The sequence below is a fragment of the Stomoxys calcitrans genome, chromosome 2, assembly GCF_963082655.1.
Source record: "Stomoxys calcitrans chromosome 2, idStoCalc2.1, whole genome shotgun sequence".
Lineage (NCBI taxonomy): Eukaryota > Metazoa > Arthropoda > Insecta > Diptera > Muscidae > Stomoxys > Stomoxys calcitrans.
This window is the reverse complement of record NC_081553.1, coordinates 185,120,758-185,143,446: the sequence shown is the minus strand read 5'-3', so window position 1 is coordinate 185,143,446 and position 22,689 is coordinate 185,120,758. Positions and strand designations below refer to the sequence as shown.

Below are 22,689 nucleotides of genomic sequence, written 5' to 3'. Positions count from 1 at the left end.
GTTAACCGATTCTCTCCAAATTTGGCAGGAAGGATTTTTTCACAACTCCCGACTTTGCGTGTGAATTTCATCAAAATCGGTTCAGATTTGCATATAGCTCCCCTATATATGTTCGTCCGATTTGCATTAATAATGCAATAAAATGGTCATTTTTTAACAGATTCTCTCCAAATTTACCAGGAAGGATTTTTTCACGACTCCCGACATTACGAGTGAATTTCATCAAAATCGGTTCAGATTTGCAGATAGCTCCCCTATATATGTTTGTCCGATTTGCAGTAATAATGCAATAAAATGGTCATTTATTAACCGATTCTCTTGAAATTTGGCACGAAGGATTTTCTCTTGATTCTCGGTGAATTTCATGGAAATCGGTTCAGATTTAGATATAACGGTCATATATGTATATCGCCCGATTTTCACTTCTAGAGCCATTGCAATCGCATTTTTTTGCCAATCTTGTCAAAATTTTGGAAAACGGTTTCATCGACTACTACTATAATATATGAGAAGTTTTCTCGTAATCGGTTCAGATTCAGATATAGCTCCCGTATGTCATTTGTCAACCGTCATTATTACAGTTTGAACATATTTGCTCACAATTTGATACGGATTGTTTAGCAACCCATCTGAAAACATCCGCCGAGATCCATCAAAATTGGTTCAGAATTGGATATAGATCCCACATTGTACTTACAGGATAGGTGTAGGGTATTATACAGTAGGCACCGCCCGACTTTTGCCCTTCCTTACTGGTTCAAATATATATTATTTAGCAAGTTATTGACCGATATGGACCCTACTTGTAATGCCTCCACAATTTCAGGCAAATCGAGTAATAATTGCGCCCATTTACACGGACAATAAATGCGACTTTTATGGGTCCAAGACCTTAAATCGAGAGATCGGTGTATATGGCAGCTATATTCAAATCTGGACCGATCTGGGCCAAATTGAAAAAGGATGTCGAGGGGTCTAACACAACTCACTGTCCCAAACACCGGACCATTAATGCTCCTCATAAGGATCCAAAACCTTAAAGAGAGAGATCTGTCTATAAGGCAGCTATATCCAAATCTGGACCGATCTAGGCCAAATTGCAAAAGGATATCGGAGGGCCTAACACAACTCATTGTCCCAAATTTCGGCAACATCGGTTATTCTCAAATAAAATAATTAAGAAGGTGTTGATCGGACAATAAATGCGTCTTTTATGGGCCCAAAACCTTAAATCGAGACATCGGTCAATATGGCAGCTATATCCGAATCTGAACTGATCGGAGCCAACTAGAAGAAGGATATCGACTGGCCTAACACAACTCACTGTCCCAAATCTCAGCAAAATCGCATGATAAATGTGGCTTTTATGGGCCTAAGACCCTAAATCGGCGGATCGGTCTATATGGGGGCTACATCAAGATATAGTCCGATATAATCCATCTTCGAACTTAACCTGCTAAATATCTCTATTTTTAAAGACTGTAGCTTGATTTCAATAGACACACGGACGGCCATGGCTACATCGTCTTGGATTTTTACGACGATCAAATACATATGTGGTTTATAGGGTCGGAAATGGGTACTTCGATATGTTGCAAACGGAATGACAAAATGAATATACCTCCATCCTTCGGTGATGGGAATAAAAAAGAGAATTAAATCAAAAACTGAAATACCTATGTTATTATGGACTCTTCAAATAAGTTTCCTGCGACACCCTGTATGTACCCGAGATGGTGGGTATTCAAAGTCCACCCCGGCTGAACTTAGTGCCTATTTACTTATTAAATACCTGCTAGGTAAGATATTTTGTACCAACAAAACTAACAGAACTTGAAGAAATACAGAAAACACCTTATCTTTCAAACCTCCCACTTCATATCACAGAGCCAAGAATTTATACTCAAACACATTTTTATAGACACACAATTTTCTATTTATTAGCTTTTTTTGTTCTCTACATTAAAAAAACCATCAACCGCCGATTAGAATATTCTTGGAAGATAAAAGAATAAAGAAACTTATAAAGCTTACAAAATGGTTCGTCCTCGCAAAACATTTGAAGATGTTTATGGTATGGAAGCTGCTAAAGGCGTAACAGGCAAAGAAAAAATCAAAAGCAACATGCAAGCCAATGTGCAAGACAATGGCTATATTATAACCTCCAATAAGCCATATAATACTGCTGCACCACCAATGGCAACACCGCCGACATCAGTATACAATGCGGGAGTCGCCAATAGTTGCAGACGTAGAAGTGCTCGGCCTTATGGAAAAGGGCCCTCAGGAGGAAATGGCCACAAATATCCCAAAGCTGGAGAGCATGACGTAGATATTGGTCGTAACATTTGTGGTGTTGCCCCCAAACAGAGCAGCTTTAGAGGTGATAATAAAGCCTATAAATCGTACCCTGAAGCAAGCAACAAAAATGTGGTCAACGATGCTGGTCTACCGGCAAATTTGCAGCAGCAGCAGCATCAGCATAGCCATCATCATAACCATCATTCTCTTGGTCAGGATAATGCCACTGAAGATGAGGATAAAGATGATGATACGGAAGAATTTTTCCAACTCATTCGACAAACGGTGGAAAAGGCCATTGGCGTAAGTATTTGCAATGATAGTTATTAAGGAAAAATTTTCAATGTGAGATTTTTCCTTTTTCTACTTTTTTCAGTTAAAACATTTTTTTTAAATTTTCAATGACAGTTTTCCTGTTTTTCTACTTTTTTCAGCAGAAATCAATTTCGGAGCTTTTGAATCGCAATTTTAAGGAGCTCAGTCTTAAAGTGGATCGTTTGTCGGGTGATTTGAAAAATACTAATCAAACCCTACGTAAAATGCAAACGGATTTGAATAAAAGTAAGTCCTTCAGTTTTTTGTAAGCAAAGTAAATTAACTCAGGTATCGAGAGTTTCTCCAGCAAATGCAATGGAGAAACTATGACCCCAAATATTGGGTTGCCCAAAAAGTAATTGCGGATTTTTCATATAGTCGGCGTTAAAATTTTTTCACAGCTTGTGACTCTGTAATTGCATTCTTTCTTCTGTCAGTTATCAGCTGTTACTTTTAGCTTGCTTTAGAAAAAAAAATGTAAAAAAAGTATATTTGATTAAATATCATTCTAAGTTTTATTAAAAAAGCATTTACTTTCTTTTAAAAAATCCGCAATTACTTTTTGGGCAACCCAATATTTTGTTTATTTATTACCTCCTCCATTGAATGAGGAACTGAGACCGACATGGCCCATTTACAATCCCAACCGACCTTCACCTATAAGAAGTATTTGTGCACAATTTCAAGCGGTTAGTGTGGACTATAATTCGTTCGGATATAGCGCAACTCACTGTTTCAAATTTTAGCCAAATCGGATACTAAATCCGCTTTTTATGTGCTTAAGACCTTAAATCAGCAGATCGCCCTATATGTCAGATATATCTAAATAATTTCCGCTGTGGACTATACTCGGTTCAGATATCAGGTGCGCTAGAATCCAACTCACTGTTCCGAATGTCAGCAAAATCGGATAATAAATGCGCCTCTTAGGGCTCTAAGTCGCCAGGTCGGTCCATATGACAGATTTATCCAAGTGTGTTCTGATGTGGACCATACTCGGTTCAGATATCAACTCACTGGTCCGAATTTCAGCGAAATCGGATAATACACGGCCCTAAGTCGCCAGACCGTTCCAAGGGTGGTCTGATGTGGACCATACTCGGTTCAGATATCAAGTGGCCTTGTCCAACTTACTGTTACAAATTCCTGGAAAATCGAGTGATAAATGCTGCTTTTATGGGCTTAAGTTCCATAATGTGCAGATCGGTCTATATGACAGCTATATCCAAATATGATCTGAACTAAACCATACAACGTTCATATATCGTCCTTGTAAAACTCAGATCATACTGTTTCAAATTTTAGCGAAATCGGGTAAAAATAGGCTTAAGACCCTGAATCCTCAGATAGGTTAATATGGCAGCTATATCCAAACATGGTCCGATCTCGACCATACTCCGTACAGATGCTCCAAATTTCAGACAAATCGTGTGATAAGCCCGGCTTTTATGGGCTTTAGACCCTGAATCCGCAGATCGGATTATATGACAGCTATATCCAAATATAGTCCGATATCAGCCATAGTCCCTTTGGATATTGGGTGGCATACTGCAACTCACTGTTCCGAATTTCATTCAAATCGGGTACTACATGAGCTTTTTATGAGCATAAGACCCTAAATGGGCAGATTGGTCTATATGGCAGCTGTATCTAAATGTGGTCTGATACAGAGAAATCGATTGATAAATGCGGCTTTTATTGGCTTTAGGCCATGAACCTGTAGATCGGTCTACATGGCAGCTATATCCAAATATATTCCGATTTCGACCATACTCCTTTTGGATATCATGTTGCATACTGCAACTCACTGTTCCGAATTTCATTAGAATCGGATACTAAATGCGCATTTCCTGTGCTTAAGACCCTAAATCGGCAGATTGGTCTATGTGACAGCAATGTCTAAATGTGATCGGATGTGGACCATACTCGGTTCGGATATGGAGTGGCCTTGAAGCGGTTTTTATGGGCTTTAGACTCTGAATTCGCAGATCGGAATATATGACTGCTAAATCAAAATACGGTCCGATCTCGACCAGGAGCGCTAAAAACCATTCTCGATCTCGGCCCTTTGCCCCTGTATTGGGTGTGGGGCAACGAAGATCACTCGCAGAATGAGGAAGTCAGGGACATGACACTTCTCAAACTTTGGGGAATGGAGATTCGGCGTGGTGGCATGCTATAGGCAGGGCGAATGATTATATACAAGGAGAGTCCTTCCTTTTAAACGAGTGGGACGTGGTTCCCTGAAAAGGGATCTCGACTGGGGGCACCTCGCCCCTCCCGGGAACCTCTGTATACACGGATGGATCTTTATTGGTTTCCGCACCCCTGATGATTTTGAAGACTATGTTGACGAGGGGGTGGCGGCCCGATTAGACTGTAAGATTTACGGGGGCAGTCAATCGTCGCTGAAGGCTGTGGCGTTGGTCCATGCAAAGACAAAACTGGTCAGAAGATGCAAAAAATGTCTTCGAAACATGGGAAAGTCTGTAAGGTTCGGTTGAGTCTCGGGCCATTAAGGTGTGGTTGCCCAGAAATGAATTGCTGATTGCCGCAAATGGTGCCACGGAATCAATGAGCCCTACAATGTGAGAGCTTCCTAGCAGGGTGGACGCTGTTTACGATAACTGGGCGATTGATACGAGGGCTGTTGCCAAATTAAATAAGGAGATCGGTATATATGGCAACTATATCCAAATGTAGACTGATCTGGGCCGTATTGAACAGGAGGAGGAGCCTAACACAACTCGCTATACCAAATTCAGCAAAATCGTAAAATAAGTACGCCTATTATGAGCCCAACACCTTAAATTGAAAGATCTGTCTATATATGTCAGTTATATCGAAATATAGAGAGATCTTTACCATACTCGGTACGAATGTCGAGGGGCCAAACGCAAGTCATTGTGCCTAATTTCAGCAAAATCAGTTAATAAATTCTCCATTTATGAGCCTAAAATCATTAATCAGGAGATCAATAAATAAGACAGCTAAATCCAAATCTTGGCCTATCTGGGCCGTATTAAACAGGGATGCCGAGGAGCCTAACACAACACGCTATACAAATTATCGGACAATAAGCGCGCCTATTATGTGCCTAAGATTATAAATCGGGAGATAGGTCTAAATGACACTTATACCCAACCGGTCTGGGCGAAATTAAACAAGGAAGAAGAGGCTTAACACAACTCGCTGTTTATGGATCCAAGACCTTAAAACGAGAGATCATTCTATATGGCAACTACAATATATCTAAATCTGAACCGATTTGGAGGGGGTGGAATGAAGGATATGTAGAGGTTTAACAGTGCGGAAGATATCCCTCCGTCTTGGGGAACACCCTGGTTTACTCTATAGTGTTTCAACTTCCACAAAAGACTGCCGACAACACAGATAATTCCCAGCGTTTCAGGCCAGGTTGAAGGGACGTTTCGGAGATGACCCTTAAATTCCACAAACGACTAGCGACCACACATATTATACGCGTCCCAGCGCTACAGGTCTGGCTGGAGGGACGTGTTGTCGATGTCCTCAAATAGTTTGGCATTGCTTACCGTGTCGAATGGTTTCGATAGGTCCAATGCCGCGAGGACCGTCTTATATCATAGCTTGGGCTGATGGAAGCCAGGACAATCCCATGGCAGCCGGTTCTGTGTAGGGGATTGACCCGATAAAACACTTTACCGGCTAGGGCCGCCGTTTCAGTCTAAATGTTTGTCCTTTTTCCGCCAGGGGAGAGGCATATCCCGCTATGACAGAGGTCGTCTTGTTGGTACCGGGAGTGAATAGAACCCGGACCCTAGTTCTGTACGGTTTGCCAGAACCGCCTCCGTCATCGGTCGGTGTCGGCGAGCTGTAACCGGTGCATGGAGTAGGTGCATTTGCGATCTTGCTCTGCCCTTACGTCACTATGGGAGTATAGCAGGACTGAACACCTTGCAAGGTGTTTTGGGAACATAGTCAGCAATGGGTGTCGTCGTCAATGGACTATGTTATCCCTTCGACCTCTCCCGTACTACAATATACGGAACAGAAACAACCCAGCCGTCATTTCTTTGGAATGAGACGAACTCCCATCGACCGACCACACGACTTCATAACCTCTGAGCGCCGGACGTTTACCAATTAGAAGAATGACATCGGATCGGTTTCAGAAAGTACACAGAACTACACTGTAGTAACTCTATTACATATAAAAAAGCTTTCCTCCACCTGTTAAATAAAATCGCCCTAAAAGAGAGAAACAAACAAAAATTGTAAAATCTTTTTAACTATGCCCTTTCTTCATACCCTTTCAGAAATCGTTCATTGCGGCGAGGAAAACTCACGACGCTTCAACTTTCTTTGCATGAAATCGGAATATGACAAAATGTTCTATCAACAGCAGACCATGATGACAGCTGGTGTGGTGCCCACAAACAGCAGTAATGATAAAAAGAAAACCAGCCATGCCAAAACCTTCACCAATGAACCCAAAGATAAAGCTGCAGATGTGGAAGCCCCTCTAGCTCCTTGTACTTGTCGCAGCGTTAGGAATAAACATTCTCCTAGTATCCCAAAAATGTCTACTGCCAGAGTAGCCCGAAAATCCTCATCGGATGAACAAAATATCAGCCAAAAATCTTCGGAGGAAGGAATGCGTGAAATTATTAACAAACTTACACGTTTCTGTGCCGAAAAGCTTACAAAGGACTCAAAACAGGACGAACAACCTTCAGGATCATTGCGCAAAATAGCCATAGATCCCATGGAAGCCAATGGTGCTTTTGATGGTGCCAGAGATATAATGGAGGGCTATCATCAAGCCAAGACCATACAGATAAACAGGCAAATATTTGATGATGATGAATTTGATATGAGTACGGATAGCACATCGACACCACGCAGTGATGATGAAGCTGAAGCAATGCCTCGTTCTCCACCAAGGGACATTTTGACGGTTAGAACCCAAAACCTAAACCAGAGACAGCACATGGGTTGTGGTGATGGAGACGATAGAGCTGGAGGAGATGGTAATTTAGTGACGATTTAAATACGGTAATTTAGTGACGATTTCACTTTGAACAAAATTTTGAAGCTCTTAAATTTTTTGGTATTTTTTTTTTGTCTGTAATGTTTTGAAAAAAAAAAAAAAAAAAAAACATTTTGGGGTAAATAAATAATTTCATATATTTACGAAAATTTAAATTCCTAGATCATTATTGATTCACTTTTTTTTTAATTCTTAATGCCTGTGAGAAATACGTCTATCATTGCTATCACGAGAAGCTTAGCTGCAAGCAACCTGGCCCGTCCACAGGTTGCGGATAGTGAAATGCTCCATACGGAGTAGCTGCAACAGCAGTCGCGGACAATCAGCGGTATCGAGCGGAGAGTCTCAGTGAGAGGCTGGGCGGCACCGGCTCTTGCACAATCACTGAGTGCCTACGATGCTCGATATGACTAGGCGAGTTATTGACGCCTTTAAATAACCAATGGGCATCCTTTTCCCGCGGCTGTTTCCAATTCCCTGCGTTTTTCAACCCACGGCTCATAGTGGAAGAATGTGTGTTCCACACCGTCTGCAACCTCTAGCTTCTCATAATTACACTTCCTAGAGAAGCATTTGTCCATTCTATGGTGGTACTTCCAGAAGTAACCATGACCAGTAAACATTTGTGTGTCGTAGTAGTTGATGTCGCCGTGCTTCCTTTCTCTTCACATCCGTACATCATATATTTGCCGTCGCGTCCACCTTTGTTGCCTTCTCTCGATAGTCTCCTCTCGTATGGCCCGTGTATGATTCGTTTGAATCCCGTCCGTGTACTCTATGGGTGTTGTACTTGGCATAGAGCCTAGTGAGGTCCATGGCCTTTATCAAGGTGGAACCCATATCTTCTTCCAACGCAGTACTTGTTCGGCGTATCTCATCACCACCTCCCAGTTCTGCTAGTCTTCCAGCATTCTCTGGACTATGGTGCCAGGTGAAACGTCCCCAATCACTGTTTCTAATTCCCTACGTCTTTCAACCTAGCGCTCGCAGTGGAAGAAAGTGTGTTCCACATCGTCTGCAACTTCTAGCTCCTCATAAATGCACTTCCAAGAGAACCATTTGCCTATTCGGTAGTGGTGCTAACGAAAGTAACCACGGCCTGTCAACATCTGTGTGACGTAGCAATTGACGTCGCCGTGCTTCTTATCTTTCCATATCCGTACATAGGGTATTATCTTTCCATATCCGTTCACCTTTGTTGCCTTCACTCGATAGTTCCTCTCGTATGGCCCGTGTATCATCCGTTTGAACCTCACCGTGTCCTCTATGGGTGTTGCACTTGGCGTAGAGGCTAGCGAGCTCCATGGCTGTTATCAACGGTACCGGCTAAAAATCTACCCCGTGTTACACTGGAGATTAATTCCAATTCGTAGCCGCTTTCGCATTACTTCGAGGTGGACCCCATTACTGGTAGGTTATCCATATCATCTTCGTCTTTCTTCTGCGCAGTATTTGTTTGGCGTATCTCATCACCACCTCCTAGGCGAAACGTCGCCAATCACTGTTTTCAATTCCCATGCGTCTTTCAACCCAGCTCTCGCAGTGGAAGAATGTGTGTTCCACATCGTCTGCAACTTCTAGCTCCTCATAAATGGACCTCCTTGAGAAGCATTTGCCTATTTTATGGTGGTACTTCCGGAAGTAACCATGACTTGTCAACATCTGTGTGACGTAACAGTTGACGTCGATGTGCTTCTTATCTATCCACATCCATGCATCGGCTATTAGTCGTCGCGTCCCCCTAGTCCGATTCTCATTCGTCCAACTTTGTTACCTTCTCTCTCTGTAGACTCCTCTCGTATGGCCCGTGTATGATCCGTTTGAATCTCACTCTGTCCTCTATGGGTGATGCACTTTGCGTAGAGCCTAGCGCGCTCTATGGCATGTAGATCTGTCGGAACGATTCCGGTTAGGCTGCAAGGGCTGTAGCCTCCGCTACTGTACGATAGAATGATATGACCCTAACAACAGCCATACTCTGTACCGAGAGCAGGGATTTCGCGCGGCATGCTGTCCTCAGTGTCTGACCCCATATTTCGCTCCATTAAGAGGCTGGGCTTGCTCGGAAAAGGCCCACCTATGTTTGCCATCAGTCGACCTGAGTTGCGCCATTATCCTAGCGGCCTTTGTTGTCGTGTGCCGGATTTTCTCTGCAAAGGTCAGCTTTGCATCCAGATATTTGACCGATCTCTTCGTCTTCACCAGTATGTCGTCTATGCGCTATATAAACTTTCACCGGCATATTTGTATACCCTCCACCATAGGATGGGGGTAAACTAATTTCGTTATTCCGTTTGTAACTCTTCGAAATATTCGTCTGGATTGTCATGACATTTTAAGTCGATTTAGCCATGTCCGTCCGTCTATCCGTCCGTCTGTCTGTCGAAAGCACGCTAACTTTCGAAGGAGTAAAGCTAGCTGCTTGAAATGATGCGCAAATACTTCTTCTTAGTGTAGGTCGGTTGGGATTGTAAATGGGCCATATCGGTCCATGTTTTGATACAGCTGCCATATAAACCGATCTTGGATCTTGACTTCTTGAACCACTAGAGGGCGCTATTCCTATCCGATTAGACTGAAATTTTGTATGAAGTATTATATTATGATTTCCAAGAGCTGTGCTAAGTATTGTTCAAATTGATCACCAACCCGATATAGCTGTCATATAAACCGATCTGGGGTCTTGACTTCTTGAGCCTATAGAGAGCGCAATTTCTATCCTATTTGACTGAAATTTCGCCCGACGTGTTTCGCTATGACTTCCATCTACTGTGTTAAGTTTGGTTCAAATCGGTCTGTAACTTGATATAGCTGCCATATAAACCGATCTTGGATCTTGAGTTCTTGAGCCACTAGAGAGCGCAATTCTTATCCGATTTTTCCGACAGACTTGCTTACTGGCTTAGGGAAATATACTCTGCTTAATTTTGTATGACGTGTTTTGTTAAGACTTCCAACATCTGCGCCAAATATGGATCAAATCGCTCCTCAACTTGATCTGGGGTCTTGACTTCTTGAGCCAATAGAGGGCGCAATTCTTATCCGATTTGGCTGAAATTTTGCATGACGTGTTTTGATGTGACTTCCAATAACTGTGCCAAGTATGGTTGAAATCGGTGTATAATTTGATATAGCTGACATATAAACCGATCTTGGATGTTAATTTCTTGAGCCGCTAGAGGGCGCAATTGTTATCCGAGATGGCTGAAGTAAAACATCCTCTCCCATGACCTCCAACAGACGTGTCAAATATGGTCTGAATCGGTCTTTAGCCTGATACAACTCGCATATAATCCTAACTCCCTATTTTACTTCTTGAGCCCTTAAAAGGCGCAATTCTTATTCGAATTGGCTGAAATTTTACACAATGACTTCTACTATTGTCTCCAACATTCAATTCAATTATGGTCGGAATAAGATCGAATAGCATAGCAATTTTTTTCTTTTATCCTTTGTTTGCCTAAAAAGAAATACCGGAAAAAGAACTCGACAAATGCGATGCATGGTGGAGGGTATATATATTGAAGGCCACCTTAGCGCAGAGGTTAGCATGTCCGCCTATGACGCTGAACGCCTGGGTTCGAATCCTGGCGAGATCATGAACATTTTCAGCGGTGTTATCCCCTCCTAATCCTGGCGACATTTGGGAGGTACTGTATTTTTTGGTATTACAGCCATGTAAAAACTACTCCACGAAAGGTGCTGCACTGCGGCACGCCGTTCGGACTTGGCTATAAAAAGGAGGCCCCTTATCATTGAGATTAAACTTGAATCGGAGAGCACTCATTGATATGTGAGAACTTTGCCCCTGTACCTTAATGGAATGTTCATGGGCAAATTGGAATTTTGGTGGAGGGTATATAAAATTCGGCCCGGCTAAACTTAGCACGCTTTTTCTTGTTCCTCGTTTGGAGCAACAACTTCGTCTTCTGCATCGCAAGTAGCAAGTTAAGGGAGTCCAGCCAGTCCTTTGCATCACCTGCCTTAGTTGGCGTTCTGCAACTTCTGTGTCTCTTGCCGTGATTACTGCAGCAATGCCTTCAGCATATCCTATTAAAAAGCTTTCCGTCTGGCATTTCTGTGTGCAGTATTACATTAAAACTGGCATTCCAAGGATCCGGTCCATATATGGAGCCTTTCGCCGCTCCTAATGTGACCTAGTGACCTCATATTCACTCGTTCCATCTTGAGCTCCATACATGGACCAAGGATCCGGTCCATGTATGGAGCCTTGCGCCGCTCCTTATGTGACCTCATATTCACTCGTTCCATCCTGAGAGTTATGGATAAGTACCCTGTAATGCCAGTAGCTTCTCGATATTCTCATGAGATACACCGGTATATTAAAGTCCTCCCTGAGTGCTTGTAGGATGTCAGACTGTCTGAGGTTATTGAATGAGTTCCTCACATCCAGAGTGGTCAAGATGACAATGGGCCCAGGTTAGTGGTTTCTATGTCTAGCCGTCTCTACTATCTCCACCACATCTCAGAGAGCTCCATCATTGCCCAGGAGACATATTGTCTCATTGGGAGTCTATTTCCTTTAATGATGGGGTCCTGGAGCCATGCCTCTGTAAGTCACTCAAAAAGCTTGCTGGCCGTATCCCGCATACATAGTGGCCCAGGTATGCCGGTATATTAAAGTCCTCCCTGAGTGCTTGTAGGACGTCAAAATGCCTGAGGCTTTAGCCTAGGGTAGTGGTTCCTATGTCTAGCCATCTCTACTATCTCCACTACATTTCAGAGAGCTCTGATGGTGGACATTCCAGCCCGGAAGTCACGTTGTCTCATTGAGTGTCCATCTCCCTTAATGATGGCGTCCAGGATCCGTGCCTTTATAAGTCACTCCAAAAGCTTGCGGGCTGTATCCAGCATACATAGTGGCCTAGATACTCTGGTATATTAAAATCCTCCCTGAGTGCTTGAAGGACGTCAGACCGTCTGAGGCTATTAAATACCGTTCTACACAACCAGTATGGCTAAGAGGACATTTTGCCTAGGGTAGTGGTTCCTTTGTACAGCCGTCGCTACTATCCCCAGCACATCTCTGAGAGCTCTGATCATGGATATTCCTGCCCGGAAGTCATGTTGTCTCATGGAGAGTCCAACTCCCTCAATGATGGCGTCCTGAAGCTGTGGCTTTATAAGTCGCTCCAAAAGCTTGCCGGCTGTATCCAGCATACAGAGTGGCCTATAAGGATGGGGATGTTAGATCATCTTTGCCCCTTGCTTATAAGTACCAGCTTTTGTCTCTTCCATATCTCCGAAAGAAAACCTTCAAAAAGGCACCGGTTAAACGTTCCTAGAAGAAATTCCGGTCTGTTTTCAGCTATCTGCCCAATGACCTTGGCCGGAATTTTGTCGGGACCGGGGGTTTTTCTGCTCTGAAAGCTGCATTCATTAGTTCTTCTATCGTAATAGGGGTTTATGTTGTCAGTGAGCCTTTCATAAACTTCTGGACTATATTTTCCATTGTTCTTCCATCCATCACCACTCTTCGGGTCCGCGTACCGAGTTTTTCCATCACAATTTTTTGTCCGAAGACCCAAGAGTTTCGGGTCTTTATTCCTCCTACTTTTCTTTCTTGCTTCTATCTCATAGGAGCAAGAAAGAGTAACTTTTTTACCTCCGTGTGCAGAGCGTGTTCTGTCTCAGTCATGCTTCTGTGGCGAGCTCTCATGTATCTGCGTCTTAGTTTAATACAATTGCTGCGTTGCTTAGCTATAGCGTCACTCCACCAGTGTACTGCGGTTCTTCCCTCTCCTTTCCCTTTTCCTTTCCCTCGGCCTTTTGAGTCTTGTCATGAATTTTTTGCATCCGCTCTGTATGATGCCCATCACTCGTCCTACAGTTGCTGCGTTGCTTAGCTATAGCGTCACTCCACCAGTGTACTGCGGTTCTTCCCTCCCCTTTCCCTTCTCCTTTCCCTTTTGAGTCTTGTCATGAATTTTTTGCATCCGCTCCCTATGATGCCCATCACTCGTCCCACCGTCTACACATCGTCTAATGCATGCTCTGATCGCTGGGCTTGCCGGTCAATTACCGCTAAGAGTTTCGAGTTGTCGAGCTTGCTTGAAGGCCACCGCAGCACGGAAGTTAGCATGGCGCTGAACGCCTGGGTTCGAAATCTGGCGAGAACATTTTAAAAAATGTTCAGCAATGGTTATCCCCTTCTAATGCTGGCGACGTTTGTAAAAAATTTAAAAATTTCTCCGCGAAGAGGTTTCGCACTGTTGCTCGCCATTCGGACTAGGCTCTAAAAGGAGTCCCCTTATCACTGTGCTTAAATTGGAATCGAACAGCAATCATTGATATGTAAGAAGTGTGATTCAGTTTCTTAATGGAATGTTCATGGACAAACTTGAATTTCCGTTCCAATATCGGGTATTTGGGCTCATTCTCTCATTAGCTGTGTCCCTTCCAGTATCAAAGGAGAAAATAAGGGTGCATTTTGCAGGTACACTTCACTCGGTAATCTTCCCGATGATTAAGTCGAACTCAAGGGTGATGTCTGGTATAGCGCCATCACTCCCGGGTCGCCTAAAGGTTGGCATATTTCGACTGTTAACAATGAGTAAACCAGTTAAACCACGCCCACTAGGGAACTGGAGACTATTCTAGATATCCGACCCATTGACATATATTGGGTTGCCCAAAAAGTAATTGCGGATTTTTTAAAATTTTGAATAAAACTTAGAATGAACTTTCATCAAATATACTTTTTTACACTTTTTTTCTAAAGCAAGCTAAAAGTAACAGCTGATAACTGACAGAAGAAAGAATGCAATTACAGAGTCACAAGCTGTGGAAAAATTTGTCAACGCCGACTATATGAAAAATCCGCAATTACTTTTTGGGCAACCCAATAGATTAAGTGTGAGGCAGCCACTGTGGCTGTGAGACTTAAGGCGATGGTAGAATGGATTGAAGATGGGAGCAGCTCATATCATCGCGCTATAATCGAGGCGACGATAGGAAACCTGGAAGGAAGGGAAGAGGTTTCCGATCGGATACCTGATACGACACTTGAGGTCGAGTGCGAGGCACTGCTGCAAGCGACAGTCCCATCTGGAAGATCAGATGGGACTGGAAGATCATGTTACACGGATGGACCAAACCTACCCTGGGTCTGGGGATCTACATTGAGAGATCAAGGACTGATAATCATGCAGTCGGAGATCCGGTGCTAACGCGAGCACGTCGAGTGTGAACATCTTTACGGACAGTAAAATGGCCTTAAGGGCAATAAAAACCAGGACAGTAAGATCATGAACAATCTTGGAAGATTAACGCCTGACGCCTAACTCTGAGGATGGCACAATCCGCATCGTTTGGGTGCCGGGCCATTACAGAGTGAGGGGGAATGAAAGGGCACACGATTTGGAGGTGAAGGCCAGACTTAGTTAACCCGAAGCCTTTCGGGTCGACGCAGTCCGAGTTAAGGGCATGGCGACGAACGCGCATATAACACTGTGGAATAGCGAATTAGTCGGTAGGACGGCGAAAATCCTATGGGGAGATCCCGATCTTGAGAAGACGAGGCTATTACTGAAAGAAATTAAGAAGTAGGTCAGTATAGCTTTTGGTATTATAACGGGACACTAAGACTACAAGTGATAGCATGTGTAGGGCATGTGGGGAAGATGATGAGACGTTGGAGCATTTCCTATGTCATTGCTCGGCTTTCGCGGCTAAAAGACACCGGTACTTAGGTGGGGACACAATACCAGACATGAACCAACTTAGGGGCGTGGCATGAAAAACTATTGGGTTGCCCAAAAAGTAATTGCGGATTTTTCATATAGTCGGAGTTGACAAATCCTAAATATTGGGCAACCCAATATTTAGGATTTTGTAAGTATCACCGAATTGAAAACATAGACTTTCTTTGTCGAGGTTACTTTTTTAGTATTTAGAGCGCATAACAAGACGCTTACTGGCTTAGGTGTATGTCTGTAGTGGCTTGGAGCGGATTAAAATCCGAACCCTCTTTTCAACCTAACCTAACAGAACCTACACAAGTTCTTGCTGTCATGTCTAGAACTCATTTTCCTCTTGAGTTGGTCGTTGGCATGCGCCATTCTACCACCTGAGAGTTGCAATCGCCAGCTACTACGTAATGCCCGTCTAATCTTCGCATTGTGTTTCGATCTCATCAAATTTTTCTTCAATGGCGTCGATACTGTTATGACATCTCAATGACTCCTAATTATCTATGAGAGACTGATTTAAAACTTTTTCACATAATGATCTGTGTAAACTAAATCTAATAACTGATTCAAATATAGATTTCTTTTTGCGTCAACATTTGAATAAGAAAAATTATTTTTCAAATATATACCTCCCTCAAACCCCTACATGCAAGTTCAACCAAAAATAATTTTATGCCAGTCTACCCACGAACTCATTTATCATTCAAGTCGACCCACACAACATGTCATACAACTTTAAGGGATACATTAACGCCAATTTCACTGTGAAGAGGGAAAAAGGAAGGGAAAAGTGGTTAAAAGTTGGAACAAAATACTTGCGACAAGTGTTGCAAACATGCCATCATAACAAGACTTAAGGGGTTTGGGGGAAACTTGTGTACATGCCTCCACTCTATTTGAGTTTTCTCTACGAAAAACCATGTAAAATCATTTAAAATCATTGAAGTGAAAAAGTGTCCAATAAAATGTGGGCACAGTGATAAAAAGGAAATAGAATGGAAGTACTAGACTTTTTACCAGACAATAGCCATGAATGCGCATTCATTATACCACCGAATATAGTCCTTGGTGAATGCCCCCCACCCATTGCAGGTGATGAAAAAGACCACCCAGAGGTTAAAATCTAGAGTTTCTCTGGCCCTACAGAGAGATCTGGGAGTTGTAGCTCTAGACCCGGTCCTAGGAGGTGCAATTTTACGTTTTCTATGTTTTTCTTCAATGGCTATTGTCTGGTAAAAAGTCTAGTACTTCCATTATATTTTCTTTTCATCACTGTGTCCACCCTTTATTGGACATTCTTTCACTTCAATGATTGTCTACAACATCCTGTTGAATATCCTGCAAGATCATTTTGTACAAGGAGGTGTAGGTGGATTGGACCGGCTTTGGTGTCGAATCGCGTCTATAAACATCCAAATATTCTTTCCGACATGCCACGCATATCGGTGACTTAGAAATGCTAGTAATCTCTCTGATTACATACTGCATCATTCCAGTAGCCGGGTTGGTAGCGTGCTCGGATTACCCGTGCGGGGGTCGTGGGTTCAATTCTCACCAGAGGTCTGGTCTGTCGCTACTGTGGCATCACAATGGACCAAAAAAGTGAGTCTGAAAACAGAAAACCCAATCATCGATGAAATCCCAAAAGTAAAAGTCAATGTTCGTCATTAGGAGGTACCCCGTATTGGCCATAAGTGTTTTGATTGGTCTGCAGGTTTTTTTCACCTGCTATTACTCACTTGTGCACTTCTGCTGTGTCAACTAAAGGTCTGCGAATAAGTTGTGAACATTTCTTTTCTTTCTTTCTTCTTTATCCATATCCCAAGTACTGCCTGCCAAAGACTTCAGGACTTTATTTCTATTTCAGACCATATTGGGGACGTATATTGAAGGCCATGGCAGAAGCCGTCGTACAAAACTTCAGCCAAGTCGGATGAGAATTGTGCCCCCTTAGAGGCTCAAGAAGTCAAGATCCCAGATTGGTTTATATGGCAGCTATATCAGGTTATGAACCGGTTTGAACCATAATTAACATAGTTGTTGGAAATGATACCAAAACACCACGTTCGAAATCACGGACAAATCGAATAAGAATTGCGCCCTCTAGAGGCTCAAGAAGTCAAGACCCAAGATCGGTTTATATGGCAGCTATATCAGGTTATGAACCGATTTTAACCATACTTAACACAGTTATTGAAAGTGATACCAAAACACTACGTGCAAAATTTCAATCAAATCGGACGATAATTGCGCCCTCTAGAGGCTTAAGAAGTCAAGACCCAGGAACAGTTTATATGGAAGCTTTATCAAAACATGGACCGATTTGGCCCATTTACAATCCCAACCGACCTACACTAATAGAAAGTATTTGTGCAAAACTTCAAGAGCGTAGCTTTACTCCAGCGAACGCGTCTGCTACGCAGACGACTATATAACACTTCTAAGGAGTAAGGATCCGAACCAGTTTTGCAGAAGGTTCGAAAGGGTCTTGCATATGGCATATGACAGGGCTAGACACAGAGGTCTCAATGGTAACTCAGAGAAGGCTAAAAAATATATCTGTTCACGAGGAAGACGTAGGTGGGCCAATTTAACGCACCACGTTTCCTCAATAAGACGATTTCGATATCTGACAAGGTCAAATACTTAGGTGTGATCTTGGACCGGAAGAAAGCTCACAAATGTTGGACTATGTAGACGGGCCGTAGGCTCAAAATGCGGCCTGAATCCTAGGATAGTCCACTGGCTTTACAGTAGTGTGATTAGACCAATACTTACTTATACCTCAGTAGTTTATGAGGACTGCGATGCTGAAAAAGTGCATAGTAAGGATAATACAACTGGTTCAGAGAACATGTCTGCAAGATCATGTTACACGGATGGATCAAAGCTAGAGGACAGAGTGGGCCTGGGCGTCTACATTGAGAATCCAAGGACTGAGATATGTTTTAGTCTGCCTGACCATAATACGGTCCTGCAGGCGAAGATCCGGGCAATTCCGGAATGTGTGAGGTGGTGTGGTACTAACGCGAGGACCTCGTGTGTGATCATCTTTACGGACAGCAAAGTGGCAATAAGGGCAATAACAACAACCAAGACGGTAAGGTCACGAACAGTCTGGCAGTGTAAGAAGGAGATTAACGCCTTCTCTGGGGATGACACAATGCGCAACGTTTGGGTGCTGGGCCACAACGTAAAATGCAAAATTTGCCCATGAACATTCCACTAAGGAACAGGGGCAAACTTCTCACATATCAATGAGTGCAGTCCGATTCAAGTTTAAGCTCAATGGGCTACAACGTAGTAAGGGTAAATGAAAGGGGGGACGATTTGGTAGTGAAGGCCAGAGAACTGCCGTCGATAAACAACGAACGCGAAAATCTATGGGGTGATCCGGAGGCTATTTTTGAAAGGAAGTAAAAAGGAGGTCAGTATATCTTTTGGTGTCATAACGGGAAACATATTGGGTTGCCCAAAAAGTAATTGCGGATTTTTTCATAGCTTGTGACTCTGTAATTGCATTCTTTCTTTTGTCAGTGATCAGCTGTTACTTTTAGCTTGCTTTAGAAAAAAAGTGTAAAAAAAGTATATGTGATTAAAGTTTATTCTAAGTTTTATTAAAAATGCATTTACTTTCTTTTATAAAATCCGCAATTACTTTTTGGGCAACCCAATAGAACTACGAGCTAACTTATGCAAAATCGGTGCGGCAAGTGATAGCATGTGGAAAAGATGATGAGACGTTGTAGCATTTACTACATCGCGGCTTTCAGCTTTCGCGGCTAACAGCCTCCGGTACTTAGGTGGGGACACGATACCAAACATAAACCAACTTAGGGGAGTGGTAGGGAAAACAATTTAGGATTTTATAAGTAGCACCGAATTCCTAACTGAAAATATTCTTTTTCAAGGTTACTTTTTAGTGTTTCGAGCGCACAACAAGCCGATTACTGGCTTAGGATGTTGCATTAGCCAAGGATGGGGTATGTCGCCGTAATGATGATGGAGGGTGTGTGGGCGGTAGCAGTGAACGAAGTTTCACGAGCCAATGTTCCTTAATGGAATATTGATACACCAAATTGCAATGAGTAGTTGTCGGGCTTGAAATGGTGACAGCGGCATCAAGGATGAGACTAGGATTACATGATTCGTGCGACAAGGGGCCTTATAATGTCCTTCCCACTCTTTACTGAGCAAACTATTGGATTTGGTCCATCGGTCACTGGCTGCTGGTATCTCTGCCTACGGACATTCATGGCCAAGGGTAGAGGTAATCTTGATGCTATTGTGGATTGATTTGAGCAACATAATCCATTCTTCAGTCCCCATACCTAGGAATGTCCGAACAATTGTTTTTCCTCCGCTATTGTAGCCAGACATTGCATGCGGTACTTGTGACAGATGATAAGCGTAAATGCTTTCAGTATGGAACCATGGTCTGCGGTTGTTCCCGATTTCGGCTGGGACCAGTAAAATTCAGAGCACGCCAAAGGGATATCTCAGCACCGAAACAAAGCAACATTAAACATTGTTGATACTTCCATATGAGGGTTTCAATATTTGACCAGTCTATGCGTGCGTGGGGGCTGGGCCGATGATGAGCGTAACTGTTCACTGCTTACAATACAGAGCCATGGTCTGCGGTTGTTCCCGATTTGGGCTCGGAACAGTAAAATTCAGAGCATATAAGGCGGATATCTCATCACCGAAACAAAACAACATAGAACAAGTAAAAGCGTGCTAAGTTCGGCCGGGCCGAATCTTATATACCCTCCACCATGGATCGCATTTGTCGAGTTCTTTTCCCGGCATCTCTTCTTAGGCAAAAAAGGATATAAGAAAAGATTTGCTCTGCTGTTAGAGCGATATCAAGATATGGTCCGGTTTGGACCACAATTAAATTATATGTTGGAGACCTGTGTAAAATGTCAGCCAATTCGAATAAGAATTGCGCCTTTTGGGGGCTCCAGAAGTAAAATAGAGAGATCGATTTATATGGGAGCAGTATCGGGCTATAGACCGATTCAGACCATAATAAACACGTTTGTTGATGGTCATGAGAGGATCCGTCGTACAAAATTTCAGGCATATCGGATAATAATTGCGACCTCTAGGGATCAAGAAGCCAAGATCCCAGATCGGTTTATATATATATATATAGGTTATTAACCGATTTGAACCATAGTTGGCACAAATGTTACAGGTATCATAACAAAATACTATGTGCAAAATTTCATTCCAATCGGATAAGAATTGCGCACTCAAGAGGCTCAAGAAGTCAAGACCCAAGATCGGTTTATATGGCAGCTATATCAGGTTATGCACCGATTTGAACCATACTTGGCACAGTTGTTGGATATCATAACAAAACACGTCGTGCAAAATTTCATTCAAATCGTATAAGAATTGCGCACGCTAGAGGCTCAAGAAGTCAAGACCCAAGATCGGTTTATATGGCAGCTATATCAGGTTATGAACCGATTTGAACCATACTTGGCACAGTTGTTGGATATCATAACAAAACACGTCGTAAAAAATTTCATCCCAATCGTATAAGAATTGCGCACTCTAGAGGCTCAAGAAGTCAAGACCCAAGATCGGTTTATATGGCAGCTATATCAAAACATGGACCGATATGACCCATTTACAATACCAACCGACCTACACTAATAAGAAGTATTTGTGCAAAATTTCAAGCGGCTAGCTTTACTCCTTCGGAAGTTAGCGTGCTTTCGACAGTCAGACGGACGGACGGACGGACGGACAGACGGACGGACTAGATCGACATAAAATTTCACGACGATCAAGAATATATATACTTTATGGGGTCTCAGACGAATATTTCGAGTAGTACAATCAGAATGACGAAATTAGTATACCCCCCATCTTATGGTGGAGGGTATAAAAATCTGGATACTTCAGCATGGGGGTTTCAATATTTGGCAAGCCTATGGGTAGGGGCTAGGTCGTTGATGTATATAGGACTATGTAGAACGCTGGCGAGCAATCTGCTCGGTCGATTGGTATACGAAGATCTCACATTTTTAATCTAACAAAATTGTTCATGAAAAACCACTGTTGTAACCAAACTTACATCATTCTTGTAAATTACATTTTAAACTATTTTCTTAGCCTTAGTTGAGATGTCATGTTAATTTTCTTGACAACTCGATAGGAAAATAAAAAAAAAAATGTAACCAATTGCCTAGGCACAAATGCCTGCCTGCTGCTATGCCAAGGGTTAATAAATCATAGAAATGTGTTGTAACCAAAGGAAAAAAAAACATCTCTCTCCTATGGACACAAGAAATGCAATCAATTCTATGGCAATTAAATCTAGAGCCCCTTTCTAATGGAGAACTTTCCATTAGTTGCCATATCTCATATGCGCCACAAAGTGTGTCACATGGAAACGGAAAAAGTGCAATGAAGTTGACATAGCCAAAGGGCCAAACAAAGTCGATTAAAAGAAAATTATTTGTATGAACTATGTTGTAATTATTGCAACAGCAAAGCCATTGAGACAAGTAAAAATTAAATTCATTGAAATAAAATTGAAATTTAATGGAGAAGAAAGAAACTTTGGTGTTTATTATTTCATACAACATTTTGAGGTCTTCTGACACCATCATCAAAAAATTTCACTTGTTCGTACCATGAGGAAAAAATATCAAAATCTAAGAATAGGTAGGTTAGGTTGAAAAGAGGGTGCGGATAGTAATCCGCCCTCTGGCTTTCCCCGCCAACTCATCTGCCCTTGCATTCCCCATTACTCCGTTATGGCCCGGCATCCAAAAGATGCGGATTGTGTCATCCTCAGAGATGGCGTTAATCTCCTTCTTACATTCCAAGATTGTTCATGATTGTTCGTTTGATGCCGATCTCATCGCCTTACTATTTTCCGTTTTCACACAGTGGTTCACCCAAAATTATAGCCTTCCCTAGCTATCGTTTGATTCCGGTCTCATCGCCTTACTATTTTCCATTTTCGCACAGTGGTTCACGCAAAATTTACTTTTTCAGTTTTTTGGGTAATTTTTTCAAGTTTTTGCCTAAAATTCCATAGTTAGACGATTATTTGGAAAATGTGGGCACATGTATAGGAAACTAGGCTTCGCTAGCTGTCGTTTGATACCGGTCTCATCGCCTTACTATTTTCCGTTTTCGCACAGTGGTTCACGCAAAATTTGCCTTTTTAGTTTTTTGGGTAATTTTTTCAAGTTTTTGCCTAAAATTCCATAGTTATTTGGAAAATGTTTGCATATGTATAGGAAACTAGGCTTCGCTAGCTGTCGTTTGATGCCGGTCTCATCGCCTTACTATTTTCCG

The 22,689-nt window shown here is 42.5% G+C and overlaps 1 protein-coding gene across 2 annotated transcripts; it reads left to right on the top strand.

Moving 5' to 3' along the window:
- The first annotated feature begins 1,904 nt into the window (after nucleotides 1-1,904).
- On the top strand, nucleotides 1,905-7,694 carry LOC106089474 (uncharacterized). Of its 2 annotated transcripts, none has more exons than XM_013255324.2 (3): nucleotides 1,905-2,604; nucleotides 2,739-2,862; nucleotides 6,915-7,694. In XM_013255324.2, the coding sequence occupies exons 1-3, from the start codon at nucleotides 2,038-2,040 to the stop codon at nucleotides 7,646-7,648; spliced, it is 1,425 nt and encodes a 474-aa protein (XP_013110778.2). In that variant the 5' UTR covers nucleotides 1,905-2,037; the 3' UTR covers nucleotides 7,649-7,694. The 2 variants fall into 2 exon arrangements, with proteins under 2 accessions (XP_013110778.2, XP_013110777.2); XM_013255323.2 differs by having other exon boundaries at nucleotides 2,736-2,862.
- The last annotated feature ends 14,995 nt before the right edge of the window (nucleotides 7,695-22,689 follow it).

Excerpts from the sequence above, each read along its gene's own strand:
- LOC106089474 (XM_013255323.2), top strand. The coding sequence starts at position 2,038 with ATGGTTCGTCCTCGCAAAACATTTGAAGATGTTTATGGTATGGAAGCT. Across the intron at positions 2,605-2,735 it reads CGGTGGAAAAGGCCATTGGC|CAGAAATCAATTTCGGAGCT; the intron begins GTAAGTATTTGC and ends TACTTTTTTCAG. Across the intron at positions 2,863-6,914 it reads GCAAACGGATTTGAATAAAA|AAATCGTTCATTGCGGCGAG; the intron begins GTAAGTCCTTCA and ends ATACCCTTTCAG.